This window comes from Felis catus, chromosome X (assembly GCF_018350175.1).
Source record: "Felis catus isolate Fca126 chromosome X, F.catus_Fca126_mat1.0, whole genome shotgun sequence".
Lineage (NCBI taxonomy): Eukaryota > Metazoa > Chordata > Mammalia > Carnivora > Felidae > Felis > Felis catus.
Window position 1 is genome coordinate 62,896,846 of NC_058386.1, and position 13,467 is coordinate 62,910,312.

At 36.0% G+C, this 13,467-nt stretch overlaps 1 protein-coding gene across 10 annotated transcripts in view; it reads right to left on the bottom strand.

Annotated features, from left to right (window-relative positions):
* The window catches only part of ATRX (ATRX chromatin remodeler), a 312,306-nt gene that overhangs the window by 125,195 nt on the left and 173,644 nt on the right, over window positions 1-13,467 (bottom strand). For all 10 annotated transcript variants that reach the window (XM_045051014.1, XM_045051016.1, XM_045051015.1 and 7 more), the window contains 2 exons: window positions 11,904-12,006; window positions 9,831-10,049 (listed from right to left, as the gene is read on the bottom strand). In XM_045051014.1, coding sequence (XP_044906949.1) covers window positions 9,831-10,049; window positions 11,904-12,006 — 322 coding nt within the window. The remainder of the gene's footprint in view (window positions 1-9,830; window positions 10,050-11,903; window positions 12,007-13,467) is intronic.

Here is a 13,467-nt window from a genome sequence, read left to right on the forward strand (position 1 = left end):
TTTTTAAACCATAACCTCAGTATCATTCTTGCATGAAAAAAAAAATAAGTCACAAAACTGTGATAAATTACCTGAATACATACTGTACTTGTGTAAAACTGTAAATGATATACAAATCAGGATTAATACTATACTAGATAACATCCTAGTGGAGAATAAATACCACAGACCATTTAGATCCAAACTCCATTTTAACAAGTTACTTAAATCCTCTCAGCTTCAGTTTTTCCATCTGCAAAGTAGGAAAGATTATAAACAGCCTTCAGGAGTTGTTGTAGACAATAAATAAGACAATGTATGCAAAGTATCTGACATAGACTAAGAATTCACTAAATTTTTCACTGTGTCCTAGCTTGGATGTGTGCCAGCTTTGTATCACTGGGGCAAATCCATTAGTCAAAATGGAAAATTCCTGAATGTCTTGTCCTGTTTGCATGGTGTGGCAGGCAGCATCCTAAAATGGTCCCTAATATCCCCATCCTCTGGTGTAAACACCCTATATACTCCCATCCATTTGAGTGTGGTTGACCATCTGTAAATATGAATGGGATATCATTCCCATAATTGAGTTAATAATCAGCTGGGTTTGATTAAACCAAAAAGAGGATTCTCCTAGGTGGGCCAGACCCAATCAAGATGAGCCATTTAAAAGACAAGTGATAAGAAACAGTCTCTTACTGGTCTCAAAGCCATGCTGTGAAGAGAAGTGTCTAGGAGCTAAGGATCTCAATGCTACAAGCTACAAAAGACTTAATTCTGACAAAAAGTGACCTTAAAAATGACACACAGTCTTATATAAAAATCTCCATTCTGGCTAACACCTCAATTTCTACTTGGTGAGACACTGAGCAGGCAACCCAGTAGAGCCACACTCAGGCCACTATCAAGCTCCTAACTTACAGGACTGTAAGATAATAATTTTGCCTTATTTTAAGTTGCTAAGTTTGTAATAATATTTTAATATATCACTAGAAAACTCATGCACAAGGCTCTAATTAAGACTTTGGAACCATATGTTCATTAGTGGTTTGGATAATATTTTTATTATTAAGTGCTATCTTAGGGATTGGGGATTTTTCAAACTTCATCTTGAATGTAGGAGGAGATAATTTTTTGTCTGTTTATTTTTTTCATTGTCTTTGTAGTGTAATCTTTAATCCCTGTCCCAATAACCCCACCCATCTCCCCTCTGGTAACCATTAGTTTGTTCTCTATACTTAAGAGTCTGTTTCTAGGTTTGTCTCTCTCTCTCTTTTTTTCCTTTGCTTATTTGTTTTGTTCCTTAAGTTCTTCATATGAGTAAGATCATACAGAATTTGTCTTTCTCTACCTGACTGATTTCGCTGAGCATTATATTCTCTAGCTCTAGCCATGTTGTTGCAGATGGCAAGATTTCATTCTTTTTTATGGCTGAATAATATTCCACTGTGTGGAATATACACACCAGTTTTCTCTATCCATTCATCTATCGATGGACATGGGCTGCTTCCATAGTTTGGCTACTATAAATAGTGCTGCAATAAACAGAGGGGTGCATGTATCCCTCCATATTAGTGCTTTTGTATTTGGGGGGTAAATGCCCAGTAGTGTGATTCCTGTATCAAAGGGTAGTTCTATTTTCAATTTTTTGATGAACTTCCATGCTGTTTTGCCAAATAGCTATACTAATTTACATTCCCACCAATAGGGCAAGAGGGTTCATTTTTCTCCACATCCTTGCCAACATTTGTCATTTCTTCTCTTCTTGATTCTGGCCATTCTTACATGGATAAGGTGACATCGTGGTTGTGATTTGCATTTCCCAGAGGATTAGTGATACTGAACATAGCATAACAAACTTGTTGAATCATTATATTGTACACCTGAAACTAATGTAAGACTGTGTCAACTATACTCAAATAAATACACATAAAAACATTTAAAAAATTAAAATAAATAAAATAGCAGTACTCTCGGATGCAGGAAATAAAAAGCTTTTAAAACACGCAAAAGACAGAAACTTAGCCCAAATGACAATGGAGGAATTTTCTCTGAAAAAAAGGTGAAGAAGAAATCACAGCTAGAAACTTGCTCAAAACAGATACAAATAATATATGTGAATAAGAATTTAGACCAAAGTCATAAGACTAATAGCTGGGCTTGAATAAAGCATAGGAGATACCAGAGAAACCCTTGCTGCAGAGATCAAAGACCTAAAAATAGAATGAATTAAAATATGCTATAGTTGAGATGCAAACTACACTAGACACAGTGACAGCGAGGACTGAAGAAGCAGAGGAGAGAACAGGTGAAATAGAAGACACAATTATGGAAAATAATAAAGATGAAAAAAAGGGAAAGGAAATTACTAGATCACGAGGGGAGAATTAGAGAACTAAGTGATTCCATGAAATGAAACAATATCCATACCATATGAGTCCCAGAAGAAGAGCGAAAGAAAAGGGCAGAAGGTTTATTTGAATAAATTATAGCTGAGAACTTCCTTAATCTGGGGAAAGAAACAGGCATCCAAATCCAAAAGGTACAGAGAACTCCCTTGAAAATCAACAAAAATGGGTCAACACCACAACATATCATAGAGAAACTTGCAAAATATAAAGAAAAAGAAAATTCTGAAAGCAGTTACGGACATACAGGCCTTAACCTACAAGGGTAGACACATAAGGGTAGTAGCAGACCTGTCCACCGAAACTTGGCAGGCCAGAAGAGAGTGGCAAGAAACATTTAATGTGCTGAATATGAAAAATACACACCAAAGAATCCTTTATCTAGCAAGTCTGTCATTCAGAATAAAAAGAGAGATAAACATGCCCAAACAAAAGTTAAAGGAGTTCGTGACCACTAAACCAGCCCTGCAAGTAATTCTAAGGTAGACTCTCTGAGTACAAAGCAGCAAAGACTACAAAGGACCAAAGAACATCACAAGAAACATGAAATCTACACATGACACAATGGCACTAAATACATATCTTTCAAAAATCACTCTGAATGTAAATGGGCTAAATGCCCAATCAAAAATGTTAGGTATCAGAATGGTTAAAAGCCCAAGATCCATCTATATGCTGCAAGAGACTTTACAAGAGACTAATTTTAGACCTGAGGACACCTGCAGATTGAAAGTGAGGGGATAGAGAACCATCTATTATGCTAATGGAGGTGAAATGAAAGCCAGAGTATCCATACTTATATCAGACAAACTAGATTTTAAAAGAAAGACTGTAACCAGAGATGAAGAAGGGCATTATATAATAATTTAGGGATCTACTAATCAAGAAGATCTAACAATTATAAATATTTATGCCCTCAAGTTGGAAGCACTCAGATATATAAATCAATTAATCACAAACAAAGAAACTCATTGGTAATAATACCATTATTGTAGGAGACTTTAATACCTCACCTTACAGCAATGGACAGATCATATGGTCAGAAAATCAACAAGGAACAACGGCTCTGAAGGACCAGATGGACTTAACAGATATTAAAAAGCAGAATACACAGTCTTCGTGAGTACACATGGAACATTCTCCAAAAGAGATCACATACTGGATCACAAATCAGCCTTCAACAGATACAAAAAGATCAAGATCATATGCTGTCTATTTTCAGACCACAAAGCCATGAAACTATAAATCAACCACAAGAAAATATGTGGAAAGCCCTCATATACACGGAGGTTAAAGAACATCCTACTAAAGAATAAATGGAAATTAAAGGAGAAATTAAAAAATACAGAGAAGCAAATGAAAATGAAAACACAACAGTCCAAACCTTTTGGCATGTGGCAAAGGCAATCCTAAGAGGAAAGTACATTGTAATTCATGCCTATCTCAAGTAGCAATAAAGGTCTCAAACACACAACCTAAACTTATACCTAAAGGAGCAAGAAAAGGAGCAGCAAATAAAGCCCAAAGCCAACAAAAAGGAAACAATAAAGAACAGAGCAGAAATAAACGAAATAGAATTTAAAAAAAAAAAAAAACAGTAGGAAACAACAATAAAACTAAGAGCTGGGGAAAAAAAACAACTAAGAGCTGGTTATTTGAAGGAATAAACAAAACTGATAAACCCCTAGCCAGATTTCTCAAAAAGAAAGGAGAGAGGACCATAGATAAAATCATGAATGAAAGAAGGGAGATCACAACCAACACAACAGATAGATATGCAAGCAATTATTAGAGAATACTATGAAAAATTATATGCCAACGAACAGGACAATCTGGAAATGAACAAATTCCTAGAAACTCACATACTACAAAAACTCAAAGAGGAAGAAATAGAAATTTTGAACAGGCTCATAACCAGCAATGAAATTGAATTAGTAATAAGAAACCTCCAAATAAATAAGTCTTGGGCCAGATGGCCTCCCAAGGGAATTCCACAGACATTTAAAGATGAGTTAATAATTATTCTCCTCAAACTGTTCCAAAAAATAGAAATGGAAGGGAAGTTTCCAAACTCATTCTATGAAGCCAGCATTACCTTGATTCCAAAACCAAAGACCCCAGTAAAATGGAGAATTACAAGACAATTAATGAACCTGGATGCAAAAATTCTCAATAAGATACTACCAAATCAAATTCAACAACACGTCAAAAGAATTACTTGCCATGATCAAGAGGGATTTATTCTTGGGCTGTATGGGTGGCACAATATCTGCAAATCAATCAATGTGATATATCACATTAATGAAAGAAGAAATAAGAACCACGTGATCATCTCAATAGATGCAGAAAAAGCATTTGACAAAATACAGCATCGTTTCTTGATAAAAACCCTCAAGAAAGTAGAGATCTAAGGAATATACCTCAAGTTCATAAAAGCCATATATATTAAAGGCCCACAGCTAATATCATCCTCAGTGGGGAAAACGGGAGAGCTTTTCCCCTTAGATCAACAACACGACAGGGATGTCCACTCTTACCACTATTATTCAACATAGTACTAAAAGCCCTAGCCTCAGCAATCAGACAACAAAAAGAAATAAAAGGCATCCAAATTGGCAAGGAAGAAGTTAAACTTTCACTTTTCAAGATGACATGATATCCTACATGGAAAGCCAGAAAGACTCCACCAAAAAACTGCCAGAATGGATACATGAATTCAGCAAAGTCATGGGATATAAAAATCAATGTACAGAAATCAGTTGCAGGGCCTGAGTGGCTCAGTCGGTTAAGCTTCCGGTTCCTGATTTCAGCTGAGGTCATAATCTCGCAGTTCATGAGATCAAGTCACACGTCCAGCTCTGTGCTGACAGCATGGAGCCTGCTTGGGATTCTCTCTCTCCGCCCCCCTCTCTCTCACACACAAAATAAATAAATACTAAAAAAAAGAAATCAGCTGCATTTCTATACACCAATAATGAAGCAGCAGAAAGAGATCTCAAGGAATCAATCCCATTTACAACTGCACCAAAAACCATAAAATACCTAGGAATAAACCTAACACAGAGGTATGCTGAAAATTATACAAAGCTTATGAAGGAAACTGAAGAAGACACAAAGAAATGGAAAAACATACCATACTCATAGATTGGTAGAATATTGTTAAAATGTTGATACTACCCAAAGCAATTTACACATTCAAAGTAACACCAGCATTTTTCACAGAGCTAGAACAAACAATCCTAAAATTTGTATGGAACCAGAAAAGATCCCAAACAGCCAAAATATTCTTTAAAAGGAAAACCAAAGCTAGAGGCATTACAATTCCGAAGTTCAAGGGGCATTACAAAGCTGTAATCATCAAGCAGTATGCACTGGCATAAAACATACAGATCAATGGAACAGAATAGAGAACCCAGAAACGGACCCACAAATATATGGACAACTAATCTTTGACAAAGCAAGTGGTACTGGGACAACTGGACAGCGATATGAAGAATGACACGGGACCACTTTCTTAAACCATACACAAAAAGAAGTTCAAAATGGGTGAATTACCTAAATGTGAGACAAGAAAGCATCAAAATCCTACAGGAGAAAACAGGCAACAACCTCTTTGAACTAGGCCACAGCAATTTCTTACTTAACATGTCTCCAGAGGCAAGGGAATCAAAAGCAAAAATGAACTACTGGGACCTCATCAAGATAAAAAAACAAAAAACAAAAAACCTTCAGAATGGCTAAACCTTCTGACAGCTCAGAGCCCGAAGCCTGCTTTGGATTCTGTCTCCCTCTTTCTCCGACCCTCGCCCCACTTGCACTCTGTCTCTCTCTCCTTCAAAAAGAAACAAATACTTTTTTTTAAAATTTAAGGAAAAAGGCCGAAACTTAAGTACCTATAGAGAAAAAAACCAACAAGAATCACATATTTCATATTATTCCTCAGAAGTACAAGACACGGAGGTATCAGTTAAACACAATAGTTTGAAAGAGGTGTGGAGTAAAAGGAAAATTGGTTGAAACTCTAAACAAGTAACAGTCAGGGCACCTGGTGGCCCAGCTGGCTAAGCCTCTGACTTTGGCTCGGGTCATGATCTCATGGTTTGTGGGTTTGAGCCCTGCATCCAGCTCTGTGCTGACAGCTCAGAGCCTGGAGCCTGCTTCAGATTCCGTGCCCCCCTCTCTACCTGCCCCTCCCCCACTCGAGAGGGCTTCCGCTCAATCTCTCTCTCTCTCTCTCTCTCTCTCTCTCTCTCTCTCTCTCAAGAATAAACATTTAAAAAAATACAGGTAAGGTGGCTCCTGGGTGAGTCCATTGGCTAAGCATTCGACTTCAGCTCAGGTCATGATCTCGCAGTTCGTGGATTTGAGCCCTGCGTCTGGCTCTGAGCTCACAGCTCAGAGCCTGGAGCCTGCTTTGGATTCTGTGTCTCCCTCTCTGTGTCCCTCTCCCACTTGTGCTCTGTCTCTCTCAGTCTCTCAAAAATAAACATTAAAAATAAAAGAGGGACATGTATCTATCCCCCCTTAAAAAAAATACAGGTAAATAAGAACAGTCAAACCTACCAGATTACCAAATTAGTCCATTATTAAAGTAAGGTATCTACCCACTTCAAAAATTCTGGGAAGCAAGGTGCATGGGAAAATAAGTATCTAGGAAACAAGAGATCTAAAACAAGAGATAGGTATGGGAATTCCCAGAACAGTGAAAATAGATGAAACAGACAAGATTAGAATGAGAAAACAAGGCTCCAGCAGTATCATTTCAAAGAAAAAAGAAATAAACTGATCAATCACCTGATGTGTTTTAAAATTATTGAGGGATTTTAGGGTTTTACTAAAAACATAGGAAATGAATTAGTCATATGTATGCAGAAAATAAGAAAAAATAATCTAAAACATTATTAACTATACAAAATGCTACGGGCATCCAGCATTAACTCTAGAAAATTAACTCCAGAAAATGCTGGGTGGCCCTGTTGGTTAAGCGTCTGACTTTGGCTCAGGTCATGATCTGGTGGTGCATGAATTAGAGCCCCTTGTGAGGCTCTGTGCTGACAGCTCAAAGCCTGAATCCTGCTTCAGATTCTTTGTCTCCCTCTCTTTCTGCCCCTCCCCCACTCATTCTCTCTCTCTCTCTCTCTCTCTCTCTCTCTCTCTCTCTCTCTCTCTGTCTCTCTCTCAAAAATGAATAAACAATAAAAAAAATTTAGAGGGGTTCCTGGGTGGCTCGGTCGGTTAAGCATCTGACTTTTGCTCAGGTCATGATCTCATGGTCTGTGAGTTAGAGCCCCACGTCAGGCTCTGTGCTGACAGCTCAGAGCCTGAAGCCTGCTTCAGATTCTGTGTCTCCCTCTCTCTCTCTGCCCCTCCCCCTCTCATGCTCACTCACGCGTATGCATGCTCTCTAAAAAATAATCATTAAAAAATTTTTTTGAATGGGGCGCCTGGGTGGCTCAGTCCATTCAGCATGGACTCTTGATTTCGGCTCAGGTCATGATCTCATAGTTTGTGGGTTCAAGCCCTGCGTCTGGCTCTGTATGGACAGCACAGAGACTGCTTGGGATTCTCTCTCTCCCTCTCTCTCTGCCCCTCCCTGACTCATGCTCTGTCTCTCAAAATAAATAAACATTTTTAAAAAAATTTTTAAAGAAATTTAGAAAATGTAAAAAGGAATGTAATCATTATACACAATATGTATATACACATGTATATGTGTGTGTATGAGATATACATGCAATAAACACTACGTAGCCCTGCTGTGAATATTTACCGTTATACTCATGCAAACAGTGACTAATGATTTCATCACAACTGTGGCATAACCATACTGAGGGAATGGGAGGAGGGAATTCTGTGTTTGGCAGGCAGTATATGAAAACTAAATCTGCGGTTATCATATAATAATGGTAATGTCTAAAACTGAGAAATAAAGAAAACAGCATTATAAGCATATTAAACAGAATCATATAGGTAAGAGCAAAGAACGTCTAGAAGAACTGAGTCATTACCTTTGAGTAGAGTCTGAGTAGAACAGAAGACTTTTTTTTTCAATGTAGCCTTATGATAATATTTGATTTTTAAAAAGCACATTTATTGAATTTAATAAAACGTTAATTAGAAAAGAAACATTATAAACCAATTAAAAGTACATGGAACATGTTTATATACATTTAAATTATATGAAATAAACAGGAGAGGAAAATACAGCATATACCGCATATAGTGACTGCAGTTATGTGAAACACCTGTATATATACTGATAGGGATCAGAAGAAAATAATAATATAGAATATTAATGTCCATTTACCTAATGATTATTGTTTAAATTTTTAAAATACAATTTAAGTAACATCACAAAAAGAGATAACACTTAGAAGTACCGAAAAGTGAGATGCAAGAAGAGGTGTATATTACCATCCATGAGTATTTTTGCCAAAAAAATAACTGAATCTAAAACTGATCAGACCTCTACATCCAACAGTTTATAGAGCATACGGGAGCCAGTGAAAATACACCACAGAAATGCAACAAGAAAAGCTCAGAATATAGGAAATTCTACATGAATAATCTAGCTTTTTCAACAAATGTACTCCAAGAAAGAAAAAAAAAATGGAAAGAGAAAAAGGAAAATTTTCAGATTTAAAATAGACTTACAAGGTATAACATTTAAATGCAACATAACATGTAGTAAGGCATTCTTAAGATCCTGATACATACCAACAATTTTTAAAAAACACTAATATGTTTGTGAGGGAAATGAAGAAATGTGGAATGTTAACTAGGTATTTGATGATACTATGGAAAGTCAAATTTTAAGCACAAAAAGGGTACCATAATAATGTCTAAACAGTACTTATCTTTTGACAATATACTCTGATATATATACATATATATATATAGATAGATAGATAGATAGATAGACAGACAGAATGATATGATTTCTGAGACGTCTCCAAAATAATATGAAGATAAGAGAATAGATGAAACAAGACTGGCCATGTGTTGTAACTGCTGAAGTTGGTAACTGTTGTTGGTACATGAAGATTTATAATACTATTCCCTTTGCCTGTATAACTGCTTGAAAACTTATAATCAAAAAGTTTATTTAAAAATTTAAAATACTTTATGAATTTGAGCAATAATCTTTAAACATTTTTCTACTTCATATAAAACACAATCACTTTGGTGATCATTCAAGAATTTCAAATCTTTCCATGTACCTAATTATATTAATATGGCCTAATGAAGATCTTAATTTGCATAAAATACTAATAGGGAAAAGCAACCATAACTAAAAATCTGTAGTGATTACAACATTATGTTCTTAAAATACAGAGATATATATGTATATATATACATACATGAAAAAATACTGAGATGTATATGTATATATATACATACATGAGTCATATTTTTTGAAATCATAAATAAAAACTGGCTTACCTCTCTCAATTTTTCTCGTTCACGTTCCCTCTCAGCAATACGTTTTCGCCTCTCTTCCTCTTCCTTAAGAGCATTTTGTGTTTCAGTTCTTAGCTTATCATCTTTAAGAATCTTTCGAATTTTCTTTCTGCCTTTTCCAGGAGACTTGGAATCATCATTTTCATCTTCTTCTTCTTCCTCTTCCTCTTCCTCTTCATCTTTATCTTCTTCAGAATTACTCTATGGAATTTAAACGATGAGAGATAAATACCACAAAATTGTCTAATTTATCCATTTCACATTCCAATAATTAATTTAACAAGAAAAAGTAAAACAAAACATACTGAAGAGCTTTAAAATTATACTTTGCAAAAAGGAAGAACATTAATTGAAAACAACCCAGAAAAGGAGGTAAAGGACTGGAACAGATATTTCTCCAAAGATACAGAAATATCCAATAATCCTGTGAAAAGATGTTCAATATTACTTATAATTAGGGAAATTTAAATCAAAACCACAGGGGTGTCTGGGTGGCTCAGTTTGTTAAGCGTTAGACTTCATCTCAGGTCTGGATCTCACAGCTTGTGAGTTTGAGCCCCGTGTTGGGCTCTGTGCTGACATGACAGCTCAGAGCCTGGAGTCTGCTTCAGATTCTGTCTCCGTCTCTCTATGCCCCTCCCCTGCTCGCTCTCTCTCTTTCCCTCTCAAAAGAAACATTAAAACATTTTTTAATAAATAAATAAATCAAAACCACAAATAAGATACTATCTTGCACCCATTAGGATGACTATTTTTAAAATAAAAAATAAGAAGTGTTGGTAAAGATGTAGAAAAATTGGAAGCCTAGTACACTGGGTAAACAGTGTGATGGTGCCTCAAAAAGTTAAATATAGAATTACCACATGACCCAGCAATTCCATACCTCAGATTATAACCAAAATTAAAAGCAGGTACTCAAATATTTCTATGCCCACATTTATGACATTACTCAAAATACCCAAAGATGGAAACAACCCAAATGTTCATCAACAAATGAATGGATAAACAAAACGTGATATATACATAAAGAGAATATTATTTAGCCTTAAAAAGAAAGGAAATTCTGATACATGCTACAACACGGACGTGCCTTGAAAACATTGTCAGTGAAATAAGCCAGACACAAAAAGACAAATATTGTATGATTTCACTTATATGAAGTATATAAAATGGACAAATTCACAAACACAGAAACTGGAAGAAGTTACCAGAGGCTAATTACAGAGTTATCAGTGAATGTAATTAAGACCACTGAAATGTACACTTAGAAATGGTTAAAAGTTTCATTTAAAAAGAAATGAGGGGCGCCTGGGGGGCGCAGTCGGTTAAGCGTCCGACTTCAGCCAGGTCACGATCTCGCGGTCCGTGAGTTCGCCCCGCGTCAGGCTCTAGGCTGATGGCTCAGAGCCTGGAGCCTGTTTCCCATTCTGTGTCTCCCTCTCTCTCTGCCCCTCCCCCGTTCATGCTCTGTCTCTCTCTGTCCCAAAAATAAATTAAAACGTTGAAAAATAATTAAAAAATAAAATAAAATTAAAAAAAAAAAAAAAAAAAAGAAATGAACCCGCCCCCATCTGGGAGCCTAGTGTTGACAGAATGAAACATATTACAGAGAACTTGTACTTACATAATCCTGATTACATGTAAGAAATTTCAATTGGCTAACATCATTGCTAGAAGAAGTTTACTCACACATGAGTCATTATTCAGGATAAAATGTTTTATGTCTTCAGAAAACAGAACACTTCTCGTCAACTCTATAGCTCCAAGAATGTAAAATAACTAAGAACAACTTAAAACTTCCATCAAATTTAGTTAAGGAACAAAAAAAAATTGATAATATATCCACATTACTGCTATTTATGTATTATTATATTACTGCAAATATTATTAATATTACCGCATATTTATATCAATAAGTCAATCTTTCCACAAAAGTATTAAAATATAAATAAACCATAAAAATTAAATTAATGAATGGAATGCAAAGAGGTAGTAACATATTTACTATAGTCTATGGTGCCAGTTATGATTCAAGCACAGAATAAATGTCATTACCTTGTTTTCACTGGATGAGTCTTCTTGAACCTTAATGCGTCGCCTTTTCTTTTTCTGTTTATAACTCCGCTGATTTTCTTCCAACTCTGCTTTCTTTGCAGACCTAAAGAACATTTAAAATGAAAAATAAAATATTTCAGGAATTTCCTTAAATTAATTATATACTATTTTACTTTTTAATTTTTTTGAGATAGAGAGTGTGCTTGAGTTGGAAAGGAGCAGAGGGAAAGGCAGATCATCTTAAGCAGACTACGTGCCCAGTGCAGACCCCAACCCAGGGCTCAATCTCACAACCACGAGATCATGACCTGAGCCAAAATCAAGAGTCGGACATTTAACTGATTGAGCCACCCAGGTACCTCTAATTAGATACTATTTTAGAACTGATTTTCCTTTGTGTACATTCCTAAAAAAGACAACAAAAACAAAAAGCAAAAACTCTTCACTAGGTTCAAAAAGGATAACCCTTATTTCAAATCCAATAATTAACATTTTAAGTTATTCAGAGGAGAGGTTTGGCATGAGTCATAAGATGGATGATGCCTTTAGAAATATAAATAGCCAACATACAAACAAAAAATATTCATCATCTCTTAGAAAAAAGGCACATTATAAAAGCTAGATGCTGGTTTCTTAAAATGAGCTTACAAACAAAAAAAGAAAATAGTAACAGCTTTTGGCAAAATAGTACTTTGGGCTTAGAAATTGGTGTATAAAGTTACATATTTTAAGACAGTACATTCCTGGCATAAATAACAGAAACACATATCAATGAGAGAAAAATGTGACTCCAGATAAAACATCACATTTGTGATGAACTGATTTTCCACAAGGTGTCAAGACAATGCAACAGGTAAAACAACATCTTTTAGATAAATGGTACTAAGACTAGTAGTTATCTACATGCAAAGGAATGAAGTTGGACCTCTATCTTACATCATATATAAAAATTAACTCAAAATGGATCAAAATCCCCTTAAAACAGACAGACATATAGATAGATAATGTTCTAGCTAACAGACTGCTCACTAATTTATTGTTGAAAAAGTAAGAAAATGGCTATAGACATATTCTGCTGGGGGGGGGGGGGTCATAGGGAGAAAAAAACTGACCTGTATAAGACACTTTGAAAATATGTATGACAGGAGAGAGCTAAGATGGCAGCATAGTACAGGGACCCTAGGCTTACCCTGTCCCTCAAAGACAGGTAAATAACTATCAAATCATTCTGAATACCTAAGAAATTGACCTGAGAACTGATAAAACAAATGCCACAACTAGAAAGAGAGAAGAAGCCACACTGAAGAAAGTAGGCAGTTCTGAGGTGTGGTTTGGGGGAGAGACCGACCGTGTGTGCTGCAGAAACACTGGATTGCACAGAGATACACACAAGAACAACACATCCCCCAAAGCCACTGGTGGAAAATGAGAGGAGCTGATTTTCATGAGTTTTTGCAACCAGTGGAATCAAAGACTGGAGTATTAGAGGTTGGTGGGCTTGGCTAGAATAGAGACTGGAGTGCACTGTCCTACTACTGGACAGAAGGCAGGCAAGCAACCTGTT